The 25452-nt window shown below is 37.9% G+C and overlaps 1 protein-coding gene across 8 annotated transcripts; it reads left to right on the top strand.

Moving 5' to 3' along the window:
* Positions 1 to 16546: 16546 nt before the first annotated feature.
* LOC103717632 (protein indeterminate-domain 5, chloroplastic-like) lies at positions 16547 to 22479 on the top strand. Of its 8 annotated transcripts, none has more exons than XM_088712303.2 (6): positions 16721 to 17052; positions 17165 to 17265; positions 17454 to 17713; positions 18254 to 18650; positions 20061 to 21294; positions 22095 to 22479. In XM_088712303.2, the coding sequence occupies exons 3-5, from the start codon at positions 17554 to 17556 to the stop codon at positions 21244 to 21246; spliced, it is 1743 nt and encodes a 580-aa protein (XP_088568429.1). In that variant the 5' UTR covers positions 16721 to 17052; positions 17165 to 17265; positions 17454 to 17553; the 3' UTR covers positions 21247 to 21294; positions 22095 to 22479. The 8 variants fall into 8 exon arrangements, 6 of the variants coding, with proteins under 6 accessions (XP_008804358.3, XP_088568429.1, XP_088568428.1 ...); XM_088712302.2 differs by having other exon boundaries at positions 16824 to 17052; positions 17441 to 17713; XM_088712304.2 differs by having other exon boundaries at positions 16824 to 17052; positions 17437 to 17713.
* The last annotated feature ends 2973 nt before the right edge of the window (positions 22480 to 25452 follow it).

The following is a 25452-nucleotide window of genomic DNA, read 5'->3' as shown; positions in this document are numbered from 1 at the left end:
AAAGCCAAGTTCACTCTTATCTATGCCTAGCACCAGTCTTCATATTTTCCTGGTCACCATAGGACACTATTAGCTTCTAGGACTCACAGAGCTCGCAACTGTGATCCATTCAGCCTAGGTTACCCCCTTATCATTAGGTTCCAGATGTGGGCTATGGGCAGCCTCCAGAGGAGGAAGGATTCTAGGCCTTGGTCTCTTCTCTCTTTGTGCATCCGAAAGGAAGGAGGATCCACCATCAAGCATTGGCACCAGCCATGAAGGAGAGGTGGAAGTTATCCCCATGGCATCGGAGCATTATTTGATTTCTTCTTTAATTTCCCTCAAATATTTTTTGGGCTAATGACTGTGTATGCAAGCACAATTGGTGTAGCCAGGCGTCAACTTTAGGACGAGGCAACAAAAGCTCTACGGTTATATTGGTGATTTTAACGTGATCCCAAGCCAGGAGTGCAAATGCGAGGGGAAACTTTTCTCCACAGAAATTCTCATTGACGTGGGTTACCGGGGTCCATAACGCACTTATTAGTGCAACAATAGAGATGGCAACAACGGAAGTCAGAGGGTTCATTAGCTTGAGAGTGGAGATCGGAATACAGCCTATTTCCATAGTTCCACCATGATTTGATTAAAAAATAACAGAGTTAGAACAGTGAAATCAAATAAGTCTTCTACAATAATTTCAGGACTAGATGGCAAGATGAAGCTATCCAAGTCTCTATTTCTGATGAAGACAGAAATTAGTGCAACGTGTTTCACCACTGGAAGTTGGATGTATCGTCAAATCCCTGTCACTCAATAAAGCTCTTGCCACTGATGGTTTCCCTCCACCTTTCTGTGGATCTTATTGGAATATTGTGAAGAATGATGTGGTAAAATTTGTAACTCAGTTTTTTGAGATAGGGAGATCCCCAGAGCCAGCTCACCTCAGACCTATCAGTCTCTATCTACATATATTCACAAAGCTAATAGTGGACAAGATTGAAAGGTATAAGGAGAACAGGCCGCGTTCGTCCTTGGGAGAAACACTTCACGCATTTCCTACACAAATATTTAAAACCTTCGTTACTGTAAAGCTGGATACGGAAAAAGCTTATGACCGGTTACATTGGAACTTATATGAAAGTTGTTCTTAGACAAGTCCGATTTCCAGAATAATGGATTTCTTGGATGGCAGGATGCGCAGGGGAGCCCATGTTTGAGTACCTACCAATGGCAGTCCTTTGCACTGGTTTATGTATAGGAGCTATATCTCTAGCTCGAAAGGAGCAATCACCTTCTTTCGTACAAATCCACCATTAGATCAGCTACCGCACAAATCTCAAAGCACCTCGAACTTTATTATTCATCCGCATGCATAGATCTCTAAGTCGGTAAGCAACCAATGAGTGATCCAATGGTGGATTCACGTAAAAGAAGGTGAATCCTACTTTCATGTGAAACATACAATCTCTATTCTTGGTTTACCTCTTGGGTTGGTTTAGAATGGGGGTGCCCCTTACCCCCATGCTTGTTCATCCTCGTTGTTGACATGATGTCCCAATAGCTTAATCTAGAATTATAAACTAGTAGTTTGCAAAGTTATAGACCAAAGACAGATGCCCAGTCTATATATCATCTACTTTTTTTGCTGATGACTGCTTGTCTTGTGTTAAGCAAAACAAGAAAAAGAAAAAGAGGATGCCCCACCTTCTACAACCCCCATCGCACCCTTATCCCTATGCTTATTCTTCCCAGCTGCTGACATGATGTCCCAATGGCTTAATCTAGAATTACAAACTAGTGGTTTGCAAAGCTATAAACCAAAGACAGATGCTCGGTCTATATCTCATCTACCTTTTGCCGATGACTGCTTTTTATCGAGCAAAACAAGAATAAGAAGAAGAGGATGCCCCACCTTCCGCATCCCTCACCCTCGGCCATTTTTTTTTCTTTTCTTTTCTTCAAAAAAAGGTAAATGATGGGAAGACATCAGGAATCAAAAATATCTTGAATCCAATTAATCATCCAAGCTGTATTTGCTCTTATTCACAACCTTGCGTACTGAATTTGATGGGCCATCCCATGGGGGGGAGAGAGGACTCATTGGACTTGACAGCCAAGCCCCACAGCCCAATCTGCAACTGTTATCCCTAGCTCAAGCTTCGAAACCACAAAGAGAAGCCCTAACTAAATCATCTCTTTTTAAGATTTTTTCATCTTCCCTTTTGATTTCACCTTAGAAGCCTCACTTTTGAGAGCAGAACTTTGGAGACATCTTAGGAGCATAGTTGGTCAAATAGGTATAATGAACTAGATATTGTCGGCCAACATTTTGATTGCTATGACCTAGATAAAAGTAGGGCATCACCACCCGTTGGTTTCACCAACCATTACGACTCTCGTCAGGGAGAAAAAAAAAAGTCATCCTCTTTTCAACACCCTTCTCTTCTCAAAAAAGGTGGGCTATTCTTATATGCAAGCTGGTGCAATACACAGCCCACAACCACCTCAACAACTAAATGATTGGAGGGATCCAAACTCCAAAATTAATCCCAAAAACTTAACGCCGAAAGTTGGACCAGCCGCGTCCGTGACACCACGGCGCACTCATATGCAACAACCACCATGGCCATCGGGCCTCTTTGGAATTGTTTTCCAAAACTGAAGACATGTATGGTAAAATCTTTTTATATTTTTCTCATTTAGTTATAGAATCTTTAGATCTTTTAGTAACAAAGATTTATTTATTTCTTTTAAAAGAAGTGAAAACAGAACCAAGAAATAACAGCAATTTCATAAAAATGTTACCTTCACCATCAATCTCTATGTTGTAATTTACTAGTTTGTATAGGAATAAAAGTACAAAAGCAACAAAAATACCATACAGAGTAAACCAGAAGACTAATCAATTAGATAGCTTTAAAATACAAGAATAACGTAAACCAAGAACTTCGGATCAGATCACTAGTTATTTTGTCTTTTTGTTATCTTCTTATGAATCTTACGTTGTTTTCTGATAGACGAGCTTGCAAACAATTGAGCTACCGAAGGAGATGTAGCCATCTACAAAATACTCTTAAATCCTAAATTCTGATGAAAGTGGGATTCAATCTCGAGTTATTTTTTCCGACTGCACTTTTTAATGGATTTTTCCTAAACCCTAAATCCTAATTCTGGTGAAGCTGCCAAGGGCTTCATAAGTAAAGACTCTTTCTTGTTGCTAGTCTACCATCACCGACAAATTTTGATCTATTTTTTTGATTAACCTTCGTGCAAATTCCACATCCATCACTCGTTACGTCACCGGTTTCTTTCTCTAATCCAAGAAATATGGCGAAGATTATCAAAATTTCACAACCAACTTTATGACAATGTGCCTCTCTCCTTGAAAAATAGCCAACTTTATGACCACGGCATTCTTCTTGTCAATGTGTTGTCTTCCAGCCCCAGGAAGGTGAGGCTTTATTCATGCCCTCGACAATGTAAAGATGATAGCAACATGCAAGAGAAAAGTAGCAAGGAGATGAAACACGAGCAAAATTTCATAAAGTCTGGTTCCTTAACATTTTGTGTTAATTAACTAATGGATAATATGCAAGATTAGTGCAGATATAAATCTCAAGTTTTTAATAGTTGTATATAGTATTATAAGTTTTTTTTTTTTGTAAGTAAAAAACTTCTTTCTTTGCTATCTCGTATAATTATGATGTGCAGAAAATAGGCCCACCTTGGGACCATTAGACTCACATGAATTAAATCTCCGAAAGCTCCAATTTTATCCCACGCTTAATAAGCGACAATGTGGTCACAGTCATCCGTGAAAGACTCCCTTTGATTGAATCAAATCTAGTTCAAACACGTCTAAAAATAAAAGCACACCTGACTTTGTACAATATATACGTGATGCATGCAAAAGGAGATGCAAAATGTTGGGCTAGGAACAGCCTTTAACTTATCGTTTTTATCGTGACGAGATAAATAAAATAAAAGCTAATGGAGTTGAGAGTGTTGGAAGGAGGAACGGCTACTTGACAAGCAGCGAATATTTCTCCTAGAAATCATTTATGTAGGTGTATGGACATTATTCTTTCGAAATCTTTTGTTCTCTTTCGGGCGTCCTCTTCTTGTTATGGGCCGGCAACAAGAAAGCTGGACCCCACCGGCCTTCCGGGCCTGTGGGATCCACACTCCATGGGTCGTAAAGGGCCGGGCCCACGCCATGTCAGCTCTGTGGGAGCAATGGAATCGGGGCAGACCGCTTTGGTCCAGCCCTCTAAACGACAAGGGATTCCCCTTGTTCAGCCCATCAGTTTTTTGCCCCTTTTTTTTACTTTTATTTTATTTTTTCTTTTCCTTAAATTCTACCACAGTTTTTTTTTTTTGAGAAGCTTACCACAAGTAATTTTTGTCTTAAAAAAATTGATGGCACATACTTACTTATAAATTCTTGAATAAGGGGATATAAAAAAATAATAATAACTACTCTTAGGTACTCAGACGTATGAATGCATGTACAGAATTCCTGGATTGTTGTGATGCTTCGTATAAGGATCAAACAATTGTGATTCTTCTTTTGATTAAGTTCTTAGATTTAGACTAAAAATTAAACTAAGTCATTTGTCTTTGAGTTGGGATCCTTCTTAATTTATGGTTGAACTAGAATGATTAAGTCGGCGATCACCATTATATGTCTATTATGTAATTATGTGTGTTTCGTTAAATCTCATCTAACACGCGAAGCAATGTCCTACAACCCATCCAATCACCAATAATTCTAGGAATACGATACATGGATAACTATTGTTTATAGATTGAACCTCAATGGCTCAATTCAAAAGTAGAGAGGATCGCTCAATGTACCGAATATATAATACTAATGAAGTTGTTATCGTATTCAAAATCTATTATTATTAGACCTATATATGCACCCCACATATAAAGTTGTATTAAAGTCTTCCTTTGTTGCAGCATGATATCAGAGTTCTTGATTTTGTGGAAGGCCGGTGAGGAGGACAGCCAATGAGGGGGTCGGAGAAGTCTGATCGATACTGCAACCGGTGGCCCGAGACCCTGCCCTTCACGCCGGAGAGGTCTAGCCATGCCAATAAGCCGGTTGGTGGATTACCATGAGACAGCTGCTGCGGCAGCTTTATAATGCCATTAAAAACAAATTGTTATGTATGAATGCATGGAGATTTGCGTTGCATAGAGTCAAGTACTTAAGTTCAGAACTTCTGCTAAATTGAATAGTATTTGTTACCAGAGAGCATGTTTTGGACCAAAATGGTGCATACTCGAAGAAGAAGAAAAATAATAATTTGCAGAGGAGGGAGTTTTATACTACAGAGAGATTGCCATGGTCAACCAGTTCAGTAAAAGATGGTATAAGTGTCGGATAGCCTTAATTTGAGGGGATGGCATCCTAATTGTACGATGGTTTTCATGCAACTGAATACGAACTGCGGGGGACTCACATGGCATGCTTCCTCGAGGAAAGAGGCATCGTATCAAGCCGGCTAGGAATCTGGGATCACCAAATATAGCAAAAGGATATCCACATTGCCGTGTTGGCTATGTATATAGTTTCCTTGAGCTAGAAAACAGATCAAATCCTTCATAAATCTGCAAGATCTTTCCGACATCTGGGATCCCTTGAGTCCGAGAAAAAAAATTTGATTTACTAGTTCTACAAATTCATCCCTACTTATTTTGATGGTGACGTGCTCCCGATCTGATTTTTACGAATGTATTTATATTAGATGGGTTTAAAAAAAATGTTTTTTGCATGAATATCCTTCTAAATATCGAATTTTGCATGAATACCCTTCCAAAATTGATATTTGCATGTATGCCTTCGTAAAACATTTGTTTTACTGTTCTACGCTTTTTTATTCTTATTTTTGCACATGTATCCACGCCATCTAACACCGTTAAAAAGTTGACGGTTTCAAATTAAAATAACCAAAATATCTTTAATGGCTATATGTGCAAAAAGAAACATTTATAAGGCAATCGCGAATTCGCGATGGAGGACAAAAAAATAATTTTAAAATTTTATTTTTAATTAAAACAAATATATTTTTTTATTAACGATGTTAGAAGAACCATTATATTAAGGATATTTATGCAAAATCAGTATTTTATGAAGATACAGAAATAAATATAAATTTTAAGAGGGTACATATATAAATTTGAATTTTTAGATGGATATGCTTAAAAAAAAGAAAAATCAAAAAAATAATTTAATGTAAAAAAATAAATGATTACCCTTGAATGTAAACTGTGGTAATATTACTGTTTGGTAATTAAAGATTTTGGATGTGATTCTTGTACAGTGGACCCGAGAAATTGTGATGGTGACGAATCCCTCTCCCTCTATCATGGCGTATGGCCTACATCACGTGTTCCATATACGGTTGCATCAAAAAGTATGCGGGCGCTATGACTTTTGAAAGGTCACACAATTCCTCCTCACCCTCAAGTTCAGTGCAAAATTTGGACCACACGAGTTTGCATCCTCGAATCCAGTGCAAGGTACCAGAACACGAGAGGTACGTCAAGTGGGCGGGACCAAGACCGTCCGTGCCCGCATTTAATCACCAAGGATAAGATCTAATCAATGTCAACAAGAGTCATCATGTCAATACCATCTAATTATCTTTGATTTCGTTTATTAATCTATTTATTCTTTCAGATATTTTTTTTTTTTATTAAGGTGAGCTCTTCACACTATTGCAACGTCGATATATCAAAAAATAAAAATAAAAGCAACAAATTTTCAAGCGCTCTCGAAGCAATCGATACGTTAGTTTAGAGCGTCCCACCTAAGTAATCAAGGCATCTTCTTCGTAAACATGCCTCACTGTAAAAAAACTGCTCCCTCTTGTCTGGCTCCAAGTATTCTAAAGCAGAGGGTGGGTATCCATCTTTCTAGCTCACCCGTGAATCTAATCAATCATCGTGGCAAATTTGCTTTCAACAAACATGATGTCAACCCTCAGTCCTGCTCCTAAAATTGAGGTGTCGAAGATCGGATTACGGCTGGTTACTATGAGTCTGAAGTCTGGGCTTGGATCACAAGTTTTATTTAAGCATTTTAATCCGTAAAGAATTATTCAATAACTCACAAGTTCTATATTTTGCTCAAGTCTTTTGTGTATTATTAAAATAATATTCTCCAAAAGGTATGTCAATGATGCAAATTGTTTATTGTTAATGGTATTGGTCTTTCCCACACTTGTTTCCTGTACAAGTAAATTAAAACACAAATATATGTATTGATGATATGCATCAACATAAATGTTTTAGTAATTTTTGAGAAAAAGTGAATCTATAGTAATTGTTAAAGTTTTTTTTCTTATTTCTGTATTTCAAATCTTTATCCGCAGTCAAAATATTCATCAACTCCACACCAATGACTATCTATACAGCGTGGGAAATTGTGGTCAACACTCGGATTGACCTCCGCTATATGTTGCGGACATTTTATGTTTATCTTCTTCTGTGCACATAATTGATCTTATACATGCTTAAAACAACTACAACCATGTATAAAAATAAACAAGTTTGTGAGAATATACAGAATTGTGAGTAAAATACTAGTCTAATTTTTAGCACGAGTGAACATAAAATTAATATTAAATGTATGAAAATTAAATATAAAAGAGCGAGCAATCAAACAACAATATAATAATTAATCAACCAATGCCTATGCACATGCAAGCGAATTTTATACTTGAGATTTTATAAATGACAGCACAAGCCGGTGCTGCCTTGAACATTAACAAGTTCTAAATCATGCCTCGATTGCGTAAATCATTCCCAGCTATGTTATTTAATCTATGCTTGATCACATTATATATATATATATCTCTAGCTACCTAATTGCGCTCCAAAATCATGCTGATTGTACTATAAATCATGTCATAAAAGTGTTTCTCCCTAACAACCTCTTGAGCAATCCAAAATATTATGCACGACTCGATTTATAATATGATATAGTTAATTTAATATTTGTGGTGGGAAATGAGCATGCAAAATATATATATGTATGAGAGAGAGAGAGAGCATTTAGGAGTTGTTTATTAGGAGAGAATCTGTTTCAGGTGTGGAGACAGAAGCTGCGGACAAGGATGGACCTACGTACCAACTGGTGTTAAAACTAAACAGAGAATGAATAAGGCCGAGAGGGGCCAAGCTATGAAGAGGACAATAAGAACATCTACCCTTTTGGCCATTCTCTACCTTTAGGTGAAAAGTTGTGTAGTTTTCTGAACGCTGTCCACGTCTTCTAGTTGGGCAAGCAGTTTAAGAGTGGGCCCTAGCAACTGATCAGGTCCCTCCATCACCAGGGTCTAATGATCAGTGTGACAGATCAGAAAGATAATCTAACACATTCGCTTTCCCGCATTGTTCTTGGCTCGAATTTGAAATGATGGGATGCCTCTTCTTTTTCCTTTTGAGATTGTCCGCCCATTGTTGTGCAAATTTGTGTGCCTTTGGTGTCACAAATTATTGCTAGTTTTTTTTTTCTTTTTTCGATACCCGACCTGAAAGAAACAAGAAGAAGAGGTCGGGTTTGACCCTCTACGAAATTTTGATGGTCTGACATAGCACCGCTCCTTGATCTTGAAATGAGAACTGCAAAGGTCTTTTTGATCTTCGAGTTGTTAGCCAACAGCTATTAGCTTAATTTGGCACCTCTCCTCTAAAAGCTCGTCTTCTAGAGGAGGTTCGAATTAATTTAATTTCTAGATATTTTACTACTTTTCTAAAAAGTAATGTTCAAGTTTATTACGCATGATGTGCTCGATAAGTATTACTTTTATCATGGCCTAGCCTAAACTTAGCTCAATCTGATCCATTTCCACCTTTACTTGTGAACTTTATTTCTTAATGTTAAGCAATCCTCAATATTTTACTCATGCTTCTCCAAAAATAAAAACAAAAAACTCATGGTTCCCTTAAAACTAAGTCTTAACCTCGCATGGGAGTAGCTTGTTTCTTGAGTTTTAACCCTCCCTCCTCATTTCTCATCCAATCTATTATCAGCTCCTCCTAAGCCTTGTGTTTTTATGACTTTTTATGATGTACTCGGTGATCCGACATACTATACTAATTGCAGTTTATCTTAGCACCCATACAGCTCGATTTACTAGGTAGCAACAGCCAACGAGATAATTCCATCCATTATTTGCCAAAATTCTGTCTTTATCCATGTCATTTCAGCTATATGTGCATTCGGATGCCTTTTCTTCATGTGATCTAGTAGTTTAGGTGTTATGCGAACCGAAGCACTTTTCTCATTGGGACCCCTGTATAATTTTTTGCTTGACTGGACTAATTAGAGAAACTAAAAATCTGAAACCATACACTTGCATTATATTATTAATTTAGGTCATCAAAGGTATTGTGTAACTTGCACGTAAAGTTTAATTTCGGTGATATGTCACTGGAACAAATTACAGCTCAAGCTCATGAATTAGTTTGATCATCGGTGTACTCCCTGGCCGGTCCCTATTTGGACGGGAGACTGAATTTCCAAGGTATGGCGTATGTATGCCCATTCATCCAAAAATCAATAACTTTAGTTTTTGTGCATATACCTTTAAAACATATTTTTTTACATATTTACCCTTTAAAAGTACATATATGTTCTTTTAGATGTCCAAAATTTACATTTAACCCTTCTATTTTTTTGCGTTAATAACTTTGGCCATTTGATATTAATTAGGTTAGGTTAAATGTAATGCAACTTTTCTTAATTTGCCTTTTATTCTACATAATTTTTAAGAATATTGAAGGATACACTTGAATTTCTATGCTAACGTTATATATGTAATTCTGCTTTTTTTCCTTGATGAATAGTAAGAAATTAAGTACCTTATGAAGAGTATATATACAAAAATTTATGAAGGGGATAAAGGATAAATAATATGGTAATATTCCATTTAGCTTGGAGTGTGAGCACTTCTTGTTTTTTCTGTTCGAATTTTTGTGTGTATTTGCTCATAGCCCACAGTTATTTATGTAGTTTACTTTTAGAAAAATGTAGATAAACAAATAGTTACTATTGCATGATTTGTATTTGCAATTCTTCTCTTAAAAAAGTTAAAATAAAATTGATATCTATTATATATCCGTGTATATATCTAAAATGGAAATTCAACTTGTACAGAGCTCTCCACTTATCATGTGGATACTGGTATTGATAACACTAGTATTAATATACACAGCCATTTTGAAAGTTCATTGCTTAATATGTAACAGATATTAATGATAACAAAATTATGGCTATTAAAATCTTCTATTTATTATAACCTATCACATTGTCATATTGCATTTAAAAAATAATTATAAAAATAAAAAAAGTATCACGGATCAATGTTCATGACGTCGGTATTAATAACTCGAGTTTTATGCTCGTTAATTATTAAAATTTATTGCTTAATATGTAACAAAAATTTAGTTATTGGAGCTTTTTTATTATAATCTATCATATTGTTATATTGTATTTCAAGAGCAGTTGTAAAAGGAGAAAAAAACCAAGCCCTACATATTATTGCATGGGTTATATACTAGTATATACGTATTTGGGAAGCTAATTAAGTAGTTCTCTTTAGAGAAGGCTGTGGGTTTAAATCCCTAAGCTGGTGTCAAGAATTCTAAATGCTACCTGATGAGGTCAAACAACAAAATTGAGCAAATACTCCTGGAGCCTAATAGAAATAGGCAGTAAAATAGAAGAAACGAAAGGAACATATATAACTAATGGAACAAGTTACTATATAAGAGATAAAATATACCTACCATTCAAGCTCTTTCCTTATATATAATTTAGTTTTGTTGGTAAAATACGACCACTTGATTCTTTTTACAGCACTTCTAAATTGCAGCACTAAGTTATTTTTAAAGGAAAAAAGAAATCTTATTACACTTTGTACCACCTAAATTATTTGTGCACTTTTTGTTGGGTACATTCTCTCTTGATGCCCTGAAAATTACCTCAACAACAACAATGTCCTCTTCATCTCCAGTGACGAAGCGTGCTAACAAAAAAGTGCAATAGTAGTTGAAGCAGTGTAGCTTTTAATTAGCATACAATTTGGTTGTGCAATGGTCCTTCCCTATAGAAAAAACTGTTGGTAAAGATGATGCATGTACAAATTGTTATTGTCTTTTTGAAATGTCTTGTGTGAAAACACAAGTACTATCGTCTTGCAGTCCTACCTAACACTCGATGAATCGTACATATGAGAAACTATTTGCCTTGATATGTTCAATATATGCAGGTGAGTTTCTATTATCTATAGAAATGCATCTATATTTGAAATACACGAATTAGTTTAACATAGTTGGAAATATCACTCTATCATTTCCATCAAAAAAAAGGAAATAGCACCTTATCATGTTATAGCAACCCCCACTGAAGCTCTTAATGATTTTTATAAACGTATAACGACCATAGTTTATCTAAATAGGTATTTTTTTAAAAAAAATTGAACTAATTTAAGATTCAAAATAAATATTATTTTATTGAAAAGAAAGTACAAGTAAAAAATAACTATCATTATATTTCTCCATATATTATTTATCTCAATAACGATGCTTGAAACCACTATGATTGATAGTCGTTATAATGCGATTATTGTAACCATGGCATCTAGCAAGAAGGTAGAAACGAAGTTTCCGATAAGATGTCAATAACATTAATATTTTCATAATATTGATAATAATTGTCAATTCGGTTGGATTGGGTTATCTAGGGATAAATTTTGAGCTGAGGAATATAGATAATTTTGATAGTTGAATGAAATCAAATCGCGAATAACTTCTTATGAAAAATTAACAATAAAATATATCAATTTATCAAGATAAACAGTGGAAATGAAAATAATAATAATAATAATAATAAATTGTTGATTTTATTAGGTGTTACAATGAAATAATTAATGGTTGGATAACGGCTATTATCCGTTATGCATATTTATGACATAACAGAGGCCTCTAGAGCCGCTACCCCGGCCGTTACGTAATATCTCAGGCATCTACCTTCGGAATGGCATTTTCTGCGTGCATAACAGAAAATGACATGAGAGCAATAAAAGGAGAATCATTGTAGGAAAAGCAAATAATTATCATTGACTTACGACAGTCTCGATGTACGGCTGTTGAGAGTACATGGGAGCTGGGTGTATGGCATCATTTCACCGTACAGGTCGCTGGTTGAGATGAGGATACAAGACTGGGAAAGTTGTTGGATCGCCGTCCTCTGGCAACTTTATCGGATACTTGAGATGAGCCTGCAAGCCATGGAAAGGTCTTCTGTCATTGTCCCTTGGATATCTAAGGGCTATCACAGGGTTAAAGATCCTTGCTGCTCATTCTATTAATTCTTTTAATTTTCTTTTAACATTTGAATCTAATGAAGTAAGAATTTTTTATTATTTTTTTAGAGATTTTAATTATTATGAAGAGAGAGGTACAAGAAAAAGAACTTTGTTCCTGTAGACTTTGATACTGATGTAGTTATTCAGCTTAGCTATTGATCCTAGTGGTTACCACCACTCTTGCTTATTAGCAACAAGAGTGGGGATAAGTCTCCTTTCTTTTCTCTAAAGCAATATTGATGCATCAAACATGTTGAGAAATACTGGATAAAATGTTTTCTTTTCATTTTCTTTCGGTTTTTCTTCGCTGCAAGAAGGAGATCTGACGGTTTTTTGGGAGTGAAAATGATGTAGGATGTTGTGCTTGAGAGCTTATCGATTTCTGCAGTGTTTCCGGTTCCTTTCGAAGTTAAATGTGCCTAACATTTGAGGGGTTTGCTTATTTTTTGTTGAAAATAATGATATTGTCAAAGTCTAATTATTTAGATAATTATATGGATGAAACTAGGCAAGAATTTAATTTGTATGGTGCCCCACAGAACCCTCTTATTAGATATTTTGGCATTGTCAAATGAAACAGCAGCAGCAGCAGCAACAACAACAATAAAAAATGCAAACACTATGTTGTAAAACTTGAAAAAAGGTTTAAAAAGTGAGATGGCTTGAGATGCTTGCATATGTTCTTCATTATAAATGCAATAGGGGGGTTTTCCGCTGCAAATTAATAAACCTTTCATGCAGGATACTTGGATATAGTAACAGGTCTTGGCTTTGATCCAGGTCTTATTGAATCAAATGGTGGCTCTTGATGTTTGGCCAAAGTAGACCTTACATGGGTCAATTTATATAGTACCTTGACAAGGTACTTGGCAGAAAACAGGTTAGATCATCAGAATTCAATGCTTAGAGCACAAAGATTTCCTTTGATTATGCCCTGACGTCCATGTCCACCTGATTTATGGTGAGGCTTGAAAGGGATGAGCCGGAAAGTCCTCATTTTATCGTATTTTATTAAGATGTTTGGTTCCTTCCGTCCACAATTAGCCAAGAATGACTAATGAATAGAAACTATGAGCTTGACATTTTCGAAAATGAAGGACCCAGACAAGTTGGCTAAGAAACCTACAGCAAGGTCACATTCATAGTTGACCGAGTCAAAGTTTTAGTTGCATTGGTGCAAGTAGTAGTAGAAATGCATGGAAGGAAGCTTATTGGACCGAAATTTGGAACTTGACCTCAGGACCCAATAATTACAACCAGTTTAAGGGAGACGAGAGAGTTTTAGTTAAGCTTAAATGATTATTTTGTGCTCGAAAGTGGATTTGGAACAGCATATATATATATATATATATATATATATATATATATATATCTGACTTGGACTTAACTAAGTCTAAAATATGAACCTGTAGGTCAAATTTCTGATGATAAAATCAGAAAATTAGTTTAGTTTGGGAAACCCAATTAACCTACACATCCTTGCCAGTTAAACTAGGGCAGACGTGACAAGGTTTAAGCTAATAGGGATATTAATGGCTTAAAAAAAGGCCTAAGTGCAATTATTTCTGAGCTAGGTCCCCGATCTAAATCTATTGACATTTTTCTTTATGCTTAGCCTAGATATGTACGTGTAAGCTGATTGACATCTCTACTTTGGTAGCTATAGATATGTGTAATAAGGAAGAAAGTTCTTGACATGACTTTTATTATACCCTTGTCCAAATGTTAGATCACGGACCTGTTCATACCTAAGCTGTATATGTTGTCCAAGCTTAGAACTCCAGGCCACGTCATGCATGGCATAAGACCCATTACGATAAAAATCCACCAAACTGGGAATATTAGGACAAAAGTCGGTAATAAAAACTATTATTCTTTCCAGTGAGGGTCCCTTTATGAAATCTTATATGTTTCCAGTTCCAATGAAGAAGAGGCTTACGAGAATGTCGACTTTGCCATTATATTTTTATGTGGGTTGGTATTTTTCCTATCAGGGAATGTTTAGACACTGAGACCAGACACAAAGTTTAGACATTGGGGCTAGAGACAAGTGCATCACATCTTCTCCCATCTTTGAATTGCTCGCTTATACAATTAAAAATATCACTGTCCTTTCATTAAAAAAAAAAGGGGATATCATGTTCGTAATCTAACCAATATTTGAAGTAAACTCATAGAAATGCACCCTTATTAATTCGTTTCATGCATGATGATGAAAATTGCGAAAACAATTCTGAAAAGTTTACCATCACGCGCATGTTGGTGATCCTGATTACTTGTATGAGGATGATGTTTTTCTATGGTTTATTAAGAGACAGAGAGAGTTATAAGTTTAAGAATTTGATGCGAGTGCAACATCACGATGGATATGAAATAGCAGCTTCAAGCCTTTTCACTAGAACAATCCTTTGGATTAAGAAATATCACGATGGATAATGCTAAAACCATTCAGACTCTTGCTGTTAAGGTATATTAATTCCAAGCCTCTAAGCGCTAAGAGGGTTCTTTCAGTTGTACACTGAAGGTTTTCGTGTGTTTAGCTACATGTGCTCTTTCTTGAGTCCTAAATACTGAGATTAAGTTTCTGGCAGTCACTAACTGGTGTGCATTGCCAACAATACCTTTTGCATAGCCATGGGCAATTGGACTTGCACTCATAGGAAGACATTACCAGATCACTATTGGCATGGAAGATAAGGAAGTTTGACACTCTTTGTACTGCTAAGAAGTAGTCATGATTCGTGATTTCAAGTTTCTTCTCTTTTCTAACGTAAAGGTTTCTCATAAAATATGAAATTTTATAGCATTTGTAAGTAACTTTATGAAAAAATATAAAAAAAAACCTTTCCTTTTCCTGGAATTTGCTGTTAACTGTGTCATTTATTGAGAGTGGAATGCTAATTTCCTTGATTAAGTAAACAAGCATGGATTATTTTGGTCATAAATATGACAAGATGAATTCTGTCTATCGGTTTTTCTAATTTACTAGAGGGGAAGCTCATAGTTTTGCAACTTCTTAAACGCTATATCTTTGTAAGATATATGCCCAATTTTGATTTACTAAATTAATCTATTTTAGAGCATGTAATTTCTTTTAGCAAATCGAATTTTGTAGCTAGGTGATTTGAGATGTGGACTATAATAATATTTTTTATTTCTGATGATTTAATAGAAGTGGAGTTTTTTTCAAGAAAAAAATAAGATGGGAGGAAGCTCGATCGAAAGCTAGGGTTAGGGTAGGATTCAATTAAGGTCATCACTATTCAACGGTCCATGACTTTGTTGACCCAATTAGTTGGCACCGTCAACATTACTAAGAGTTATAATATAGGTTATTCATCAAGTATTAGTTCCATTGGACATGTTATTCTATAAATTTTTTACAACACTGAGAATTTTCTTCTAGAAAAAAAATGTTTAAGATTTTATCACATTCTTTGATCTCATGCATCTACATAATCCATACCATCAAGCTAAAAGGCTTCTAAATCTTGTAATCGGTAAGACATAAATGCCATGGGACTTCTTAGCTTGTATGTTGAGTTGGGATCCTCTTTGGTTCAAGTTTGTGCCTAGTTCCATTTAGACTCATTACCAACCATCAAATGCATTCAAGTGGGTCCCACCCATAAACACTCACTAATTAAATCAGGCAAAATAAGAATAAATAAGCGTTTATCAAATAGACTAGCTGAGCTGGCTAGCATTCAAACTTTGATGGCACCATTCCTATTTATTATAAATAAATAGATGGATGGATCGATGGATCGATGGATAGATAAAATAGGACTCCACTTCATCTCTAACCACATACCATTAATAAGTAAACCCATCTAAATGGATGATGGATGATTTTTTTTTTTTTGGTAAATCGGATATTATACATGGATGAGGGATGATTGAACTTGATAGAACTAGACTAGCACATGGTTCAGAGGAACTAAATTCTATTTCCAAATTGAAACGAGCTAAAAAGGATCTACGTTAATGACTTTGAGCATTATATCCAGGAGGGGAAGAGGAACAATTAAGGAGAAAAGTACACAAACATCGAAAGGGGTAAGAAAGCCCCTTCCATCTACCCATCTCCATCCCATTCACAACACGTTTTTGTTACCTTTTATTTTCAGGTAATCTCTTTTTGCTACTTATTACACTTGTAGTAGCACAGGGAGAGTGTGGCTCTTTTACCAGCTGGAGAAAAGAGGGTGAGGATGGGTTGCTGGCTTTTGTCCTCACCTTCCTGAGAGGAGACACGGAACAAGAGAAGGAGGTGGGGAGAGGGTAAGGGCTACAGCGCCGTGGGCCCCCCTCCCTCAACACATAACGACACCCTTGCCTGCGTGAACCTCCATCAACAGCACCTCCCTTACTCCACAACACCCCACCCCTTCTCTCTCTCTCTCTCTCTCTCTCTCTCTCAATTTATAAAGAGTTTTATTGGAATTCTTATTTGTGGTGCAAAGGGAAGAAGAATAGGGAGAAGAAGAAAGGGGAGAAAAGGGGAACAGAAAAAAGAGAATAGCCATAGGGAAGAATTGCAGGAGGAAAAGTACGACAAGCAACTGAAAGAAATCAAGATACCAAAGTCTTAGTTTTCTCTCTACAACGCATATAGAAGGGACGAGTGGAAGGGGAAAGAGGAGGAGGAGAAGGAGGAGAAAGCAAGAGGTCTTTTGGATTGGTTTGTATTCTCTTTCTTTATTTATTTTTTTTCCTCTCCCTTACTTTGTTTTGTTCTATCTCGCTCACACTTTACTTGTTTTGAGTGCAACTCTCTCTTTGTTCTTTTGTAGAGGTAGGAAGAGTCAGGAGGTAGAGTTTGGAGGCTTTTGTTTAGGGCTGTCTGCTAAGTATACAGATCCACAGACCACACTCTTATGTACTAAGATTTGGGGTATTTCTCTCTTCCGCCCTTTCTTTGGTTTTTTTCCTGGCTTCTAGATTTAGAGGAGGGAGGGGAGAAGGGAGGGCAGATAGATACATAGAAATAGATGGAACAAAAGGGTGCTCATGGTTCTATGTTGGGTAGCGAGGATTTTTTTTTTGTGGCTCTGATTTGGACTAGTCAGTGATCCTTACCAGAAACCAAAAAACAACAGTAAGTAGGGAGGAAGAGACCAAGAGCAAGAACACCATCAAGGTTTGAAAAGGGCCGTGTTGTTTTCCTGCTTTGGTCTAAGAGATGGCAGCAGCCTCATCGTCGGCTCCCTTCTTTGGAATCCGAGAGGAAGAGCACCACAACCAGCAGCAGCAATCTTCCTCCACTCCGGGCTCCTCAGCGCCTGCTGCTTCTCAGCCTCCAGCTCCTCAAAAGAAGAAGCGGAATCTCCCTGGAAATCCAAGCAAGTATCCACACCCTCGCTCTTTTGCATACTTCCACCTCCCTTTTAATTCCTCCTTTGTCCCTCAAACCCTAACTCTGATTTTCTTTTTTTTTTTTGAACTTTAAAAAACCTCAATAATACACATGATTATGGGAATCGATACATATTTTTTTCTCTGTTATGTTGGTTAATTGTATGATTCTTGAACCAATTCATTAGTTTAATGGATTGGATATCTGTGAGAGTAGATGAAATGGTTTCTTTTCCCTTGCCTTTCTGGACATCTATGGGAGTGTATGGATGAAATGGTTTATTTTCCATTGCCTTTCTTCCTTATTTTTTCTTTTTCCTCTTTCTATCAAAAGATCCATGAAAAGCTTCAAACTCGATTGGATCATCAGATTTCAATCTATTAGTCCTTCAGTCTTCTCAATTGGCATGAAATAATTCATATCTTTTGGTGCATGATATGCCAACTTTTTTCTTCAATCATCTCATCATCTTTATCGAGTTTTTGTACATCCACGAGATAAACCATCCATTCAATCATGACTGCAGATCCGGATGCGGAGGTGATAGCACTGTCGCCGAAGACGCTTCTTGCAACAAATCGGTTCATCTGCGAGGTTTGCAACAAAGGGTTCCAAAGGGAGCAGAACCTGCAGCTGCACCGGCGCGGCCACAACCTGCCGTGGAAGCTACGGCAGAAGAACCCCAAGGAGCAGCGACGCCGGGTCTACCTCTGCCCGGAGCCAACCTGCGTCCACCATGACCCGTCGCGCGCCCTCGGCGACCTCACCGGCATCAAGAAGCACTTCTGCCGCAAGCATGGTGAGAAGAAGTGGAAGTGTGACAAGTGCTCCAAGCGCTACGCCGTGCAGTCGGACTGGAAGGCCCACTCCAAGACCTGCGGCACCCGAGAGTACCGCTGTGATTGCGGCACCCTCTTCTCCAGGTACAACACCATTCCATCCATCCATCCATCCATCCATCACAACCATATATCGAATCCATCCATGATTGGACCATCATCATCATTCATGCCATCATGGTGATGTGGTGCACACTGAGCTGCACTCACTCACACACAAGCACACACAGACAGATACGCTTGCTCTTGGGCTTGGTGATTAGGGTTTCTTGTGTTTGTGTTAGGGTTAGGGTAGTTATGGCTGGATTGACAGGAGCGAGAAAAGATCTGGGTGCAGTGAGACACTGCTCCCACGTGAGTTGTCTATGGAACTGAACTGCCATGGTCATTGAGATTTCAAAAAAAGGCACTCATCTTTCTCCCTTGAAACCAACGCCTCCTTTTGCACTCCTCTTCCTCTCTCTCTCTCTCTCTCTCTCTGTGTGTGTGTGTGTGTCTATCTTTCTCTCTCCTATTCACGTGGTGACATCTAGGCAAAGGTTTAGCAGTCTTGTTCTCTTGTGGGTTGGCTACTTGCGGGCATGGCCTTGGGCCTTGGAGGTCCCCCATTTCAACAAAACTTTCGTTTCTGAAGGATGGTTCCTCTCTCTCACTCACATTATTTTCTCAAGGTGTGACATTCATGGGATGTCATTAATGTAAGGAGTCGTCAAAACGGAGGGCCTGCAGTTTTGCTTCTTGCGTTGGCATACATGGATGTTGATGGGCGTTGGGCATTGATGGAGGTCCTGAAAATTGGGGCTACTGATTGGTGGCTTTCATGGTTTTGGTTAAAATCTTGCATTGGGATGGATGAAAGATTTCATGGGGTTTGGAATTTAATGATGGAATGAGGGCTGGTAGATGGTGGATAGTTTTCATGTTTCTTGCAAAGTTTCTCTTTGCATTAATTGAAGGAACAGTGCCACATTTGGGTTTCTCTTGAGAGAGACTGACTCTTTTCAACTTCAAGGAGAATTTCCTCTCTGTTCTTCTTTCGACGAATGCCTCTTGATGGAAGTGGACTAACTTGAACCCTCTTGTTTCTATATATATTAATTTTCTTGGCGAATTGTGACAGCTTTCCCCATCCATTGAAGTTCCTATCATCGGGAACTTGGAGATCTGGTTGGTGCCTTTCATAAATTTTGCTTCTGCATGTTTTCTAACTGGTCTTCTTTGGATTTATGCATTCATTGATGTTGTTTTCTAATAGTTAGCCAGATTTTAACTAAAAAATAAAGATTGGGTATGGAAATAGGTACTGTTTTGCATTGTTTCTTGCCAAGAAAATCTCTTTTTCTTCCGTTCTTTTTCTTTTAACGAGTGTTAACATGGCCTTGGCCTGAAAATTTATTTATCAACACTTGCTAGATTTTGAAGTAATCTTACTTCTACTAGTGTGATCCTCTAATTGATTGACTAGAATCTCACTTCTGATTTTAACTAATGCAGGCGTGACAGTTTCATCACTCACAGAGCCTTCTGTGATGCATTAGCACAGGAGAGTGCGAGGATTCCAACCGGCCTTAGCACCATTGGCAGCCACTTGTATGGGCATAGCAGCATGGGTTTGGGCCTCTCCCAAGTAAATCCTCAGCTGTCTTCCTTGCAGAATCAAACCCACCCATCTGCCGACCTCCTCCGCCTCGGAGGAAGTGGTGGTGGGACACAATTTGATCACCTCAATCATCCCTCCTTCCGTCAGCCCCAGCCCCCGCACTCCTCCCCCTTCTTCCTCGGTGGTGGCTCAAGCCAAGGCTTCAATGATGACCCTCAAAGCAATCATCCCTTGCTCCAAGGCAAACCCTTCCACGGCTTGATGCAACTCCCTGATCTCCAAGCCAACACCAATAATGCCTCATCTTCCTCCACGGCAGCAGCCACCGCTGCCAATATTTTCAATCTTAGTTTCTTCTCTAATGGCGGCAGCACAAGCAACATGAACAATAGCAACAACACTGGCAATCAGAGCACCAATCTGCTGATCCCGGATCACTTCAACAACGGGAATGCAAGTACTGAACCGACGGCCCTCTTCTCGGGAAATCTCATGAATGATCACATGGGCCCGGGCATCTCTTCTCTGTATAACAGCTCTATCTACAATGAATCTTCAGTGCCTCAGATGTCAGCAACTGCACTACTTCAGAAGGCTGCCCAAATGGGTGCAACCTCCAGTGGTGGCAGCGGTAACTTCTTGCTCAGAGGATTCGGCTGCTCTTTTTCTAGTGGATCAAAACCCACTGGTTTCCAGGCTACATTTAGTGGTGGTGGTGATGGAGAGAGCTCAAGGTCTCAGGTAGAGCATGAGAACCATTTTCAGGACCTTATGAACTCCCTTGCCAATGGGAGCACTGGAATATTTAGTGGTGGACATGAACAACAGACTGGGTTTGGTGGCTTCAACCCAGGCTTGTGTAACATGGATGATGGCAAGTTGCACCGTAACCCATCAACTGGAGGCATCGGGGGGTCTGACGGATTAACCAGAGACTTTCTTGGGGTGAACAGTATGGTGAGAAGCATGGGTGGAGCGATTTCTCCAAGGGAACAGCATCTTGGTATTGACATAGGCTCCTTGGATTCAGAAATGAAGTCCGGTTCCTCGAGTCGATCCTTTGGTGGAGGGAATCTGTGACAGGAATGAAGAGATCCAAGAGGGAAGAAGTAAAAAGAAGAGAACTCGGTAGGTAATGTGACTCAACTTGGTCAACTGTTAGAGGAAAGCTGCTTCTGTTACTGTAGCGTTGTTGTTTAATTACTGTAGTAGGGTCCCAGTAACTGTATGTTTCCTATCTCGCAGGTCTTATCCATCATTTCTCCTGCTTCCTTTAGATAAAAGTTCTCTGTTATATATAGTCCTTAAACTGGAAATAGGCTTTTGTTTCTTTCTTTCTCTTTGATCTTTTTTCCCTTCCTTTCTCCTTCCTTGAGGTGTTGTCACTGCTTAATAAAAAGTACGTTTCTCCTTCAAACTAAAAGCTGTTGTGCATGAGACAACGCTGGTACACCTGTCTCACTGCCTAACGTGAACATACCAACTTACACCTTTGGATCCCTACAATCATACACTGCCATTGTCCTCTTGTGTTCCTTCGCTCGGTCCCTTCTCTCTCTCTCTCTCTCTCTCTCAGACATATAGACACACAAGTTAGTGTCCTTGTATGTGAGGTTAAGGAGAGACGAGGCCAAGGGATCGAGACGACGAGAACGGTGGCTATTAGGTTAAATGGTGCATGCACGTGTATATGCTTGGGATGGAATGAAGAGAAGAGAGAGAGAGAGAGAGAGAGAGAGAGAGAGAGAGAGAGAGAATAAAGAGAGACTCTCAATAACCATAAATCTATTCTCCTTCCAACGTGGGGAATGTTTTTAAAGTTTCAACTCTATAGTTTATATTTCTAAACATTCTATTTCTACTGCGTGGAAATTCCACAACCATGTATAATGAATAAATAATTCCAAGCTGACATTCCCCACTTGCAGTTTGACGACATTGACCACGGCGGCCGCACGCCACCCGGGTCCCACACGACTAACCTGCGCGAGCTCCAGGAGGCGGCGCAGGTTAGCGTGCTTTTAACGTTTCTTCTTGTTTGTTTCTCCCTCTCCTTTTTTGTTCTCCGAATCTGGGCAGGAGGTGAGACCTGGGCTGTCGTAATTGTTGCCAACTTGCGTGGCATTTTTTTTTGTCTCGGGGCTATCACGAATATACTGCACTCTCCACAGCTTCTGAACAGGATGTAGCCAAGAGGACCACTAGATGAATGGATAAGTCTTCCAATTTTAACACCATATATATATATATATATATATGGTCCCATTTATGCTTTTTTCTTCAGATAAATAAAAAAAAATTACACCATTCTAGTATAAATGTATCAACCGAAAGCACAAAATAAAATATTCAAAAATTAAGACGGTATTCTTTTTCTTTTACGTGATAATTAAGTTTGGACTGAAAAGAGTCTAATAACTCAAATCATCAACAAATTAATCGATATTAAATAAGAGTTTGAATGATCAATGTTAAATCTGGAAGTGTTGTTCTTTAGTTCATCCATCTCTGTCTCAAATCACAATCATGCAGGGACCATGGATATATAGTGAGGTATCTTAATTCATTATCCTTGGAAAATGTTTCAGAAAAGAGGAAGACATGTGAGCTGTTAGTTCACGTGAAAACTGCGACATTGTAAAGGTATAATAGCTATATGTACTTGCATGAGTTTGCATGCATGAAGATCTAGGATTGCATGTATTATTTTGAAGGGTTTTAGTAGGTGGTGTAGCACATCTCTCTGTCATGCTTATCTTTGGATGGATGGATTGGTGGGGACACTCCATTCTTTTCATGAGCCCCAACTTATCATACCAACAGTTAACATATCCATAGTATCCAATGCATGCCTATAGGTACTTGATGCTATTGTGGGCAGCACATCATAGTTTCACACACGAAAATCTTGAATTCAGCGAGTAAGGGAGTGGTTATGGTGAAATTTTCATTTGAAGAGATGATCACACATTGTTATTTTTGATAGAATACAATCATTTTGTTGAGTAACTTGTTAGAGAGAGAGAGATATAGAGATTCCATAAATATGTGGATTTCTGTTAGTATGGCGAAACTCTACGAAGATCTAATCGTTTTTTATTCGTTTCAAGAAGCCAGGCGGTGCCACTAGATATCCATTAATTATTTGAGAAAATGATGAGAGGACAAGCAGGGAATATATCTAAGCTTGCATGTATTGATAAAAGAGACTATGACCATGTTCCCATAAAATTCCATATCCAATAATGCTCACGAGTCCTATCCAAACTCCCATCATTTTTTGATAAATATTGCTGGTGATGTTTGGAACCATCGCATCATAAAACCGAAAAATAAGAACAAAAAATAACAGCATTATACAAAGATGACAGATCTCAAACCCAAGAATGCATTTGTTGAGCTTGTTTATAACTATTTTAAGCACACGGGCTTCGTTTCTAGCGTTGTCTCGATGCTGTTGGCCTATATGGTTTTGAGTCTTGCCATGCAGTACGACATTTTGACACGCTTTCAAGGAAAATGATTCTATTAAAAAGGCGAATCCTATGTTTAGGAGGGCATTCCAAATGCGGCACATGGATCCTTCTGACTCGTAACATCAGCAGGGCCACAACATCACATGCAAAGAGAACACCATCATGACCCCTTGAGTACTATGATGTAAAGGTTAATTTGTTCCACGGTAGGAAGAGTGGCTATCAGGTTATTAAGGAACATTCCTAAAGCCTGGTACTTTCGGCTCTCTTGGTAGGGCACTCCGATGGCAATGCAAATGGCCCAGCCTGCAACCAAATTTCCATGGTGCTTCTGCCGGGCCTTTAGACCATCTTTATTGAAAACTTCACAACTTTGGAGTACCCATTCCCAAATCCCATGTCTGAAAAAGTATTGTTGGCATGCTTGGTTGACCATAGAAAAGTCACAGATTTTTAGAGTGTTTATATTTGGTTGACCATCCACTTTTCTGAAAAAGTTATATATAATTTCTATTATATCCTTAATAAAAATTAGGTCTTTAATACATTTTTAATGCTGAAGAGCCTTTTTGGAAAAAATAAAAATGGAGTATTTCTGGCTCATGGGAAAGTAATTTTTCCATATTTCTCATGGAAAAGACTTTTCCATGAAATGTGGGAATCATATTTACATGGGTATACAACTTTCCCATATTGAATTATATTTCTATAGAAATACAACTTTCCCATCTCTCTTCTTTGAAAACTCAAAACAAACAAGAGGTATTTCATTACTGTTTCATTGACCATACTTTTCTCCCTCCTTTTTCCGCGAACCAAACGAGCCCTTAGGCATGACATGAAGGAAGAAGGGCACTTTGGATGCTGAAGAGAGAGAGAGAGAGAGAGAGAGAGAGAGAGAGAGAGAGAGAGAATTAGATCGAGTGATAGACTAATCATTAACAAAATAATGGCTACAGTGCAATTGTGAAAGTGGCAATGAAATCAAATGCCTAGGACTAACATTTTAGAACGTTATAAAGGGGAAATTAAATCCTTGTGCCCTTTTTGATATGCTTGGTAGCTTCAGGTATCAGAGGGTGGCAACATTAGAGCTTGGGCTTGGCCCATCAAACAGATGTTGCTGTGAAATTTTGGCAGCACTTAAATTCTGCAACTTTGATTACTAAAATATCCATAAGAATTGTTTTAGCAATCAGAGAATTTTGAAGGCTTTTGGATTGTATAGTCACAATACTAAGAGTCTTACATATTTGACGCAAAAATTTCATCAAAAAAAAAACTTATTTGTTTGTGACAAATGATGATAACATGATGATCTCAGTGAGCCATTCAGGCGCAACGCATACCTCACGTTCCACGTACAAGATAACTAAACGATGTCATGTCTTGGCTAGTCCCTTTCCAATGACGTTACCTTGTGATGAAGCCTCTAAGAAACCCCCACCTTGAACATTCAGAATTATTTAATATTAATAGTTATTAAAATTATTCTTATAATAATACAAATAGAAAAATAATAGCGTTATTTTCTGAGCCACTATTTATTTAATAAAATATTTATTTTAGGTTACTTCTTTTGGGGCAAAGATTTTGGGGAATTTAAATTTTGAAAATATCATTTTATTAAGATAACAATAGAAATACAAGGACATCATTGTTATCTTTTTGCCCTTTATTATTTTTTTGATAAAATACTAGGCTAAGCTCCGTTGATTCCATTGGGCAGTAAACGGAAGAAAAATGACCTAACAAGGAAGAAGAGGAATAGTGGAATTCACGATGGAAGATAGTTTTAATTGTAAGTTAA

This window comes from Phoenix dactylifera, chromosome 16, assembly GCF_051530095.1.
Source record: "Phoenix dactylifera cultivar Ajwa chromosome 16, Ajwa_hap1_PhDact_Kaust_v1.1, whole genome shotgun sequence".
NCBI classification, from domain to species: Eukaryota; Viridiplantae; Streptophyta; class Magnoliopsida; order Arecales; family Arecaceae; genus Phoenix; species Phoenix dactylifera.
The sequence above is the reverse complement of the archived record's forward strand: the minus strand, read 5'-3'. Positions and strand labels throughout refer to the sequence as shown.

Excerpts from the sequence above, each read along its gene's own strand:
- LOC103717632 (XM_088712303.2), top strand. The coding sequence starts at position 17,554 with ATGGCAGCAGCCTCATCGTCGGCTCCCTTCTTTGGAATCCGAGAGGAA. Across the intron at positions 17,714-18,253 it reads GAATCTCCCTGGAAATCCAA|ATCCGGATGCGGAGGTGATA; the intron begins GCAAGTATCCAC and ends TCATGACTGCAG. Across the intron at positions 18,651-20,060 it reads TGCGGCACCCTCTTCTCCAG|GCGTGACAGTTTCATCACTC; the intron begins GTACAACACCAT and ends TAACTAATGCAG.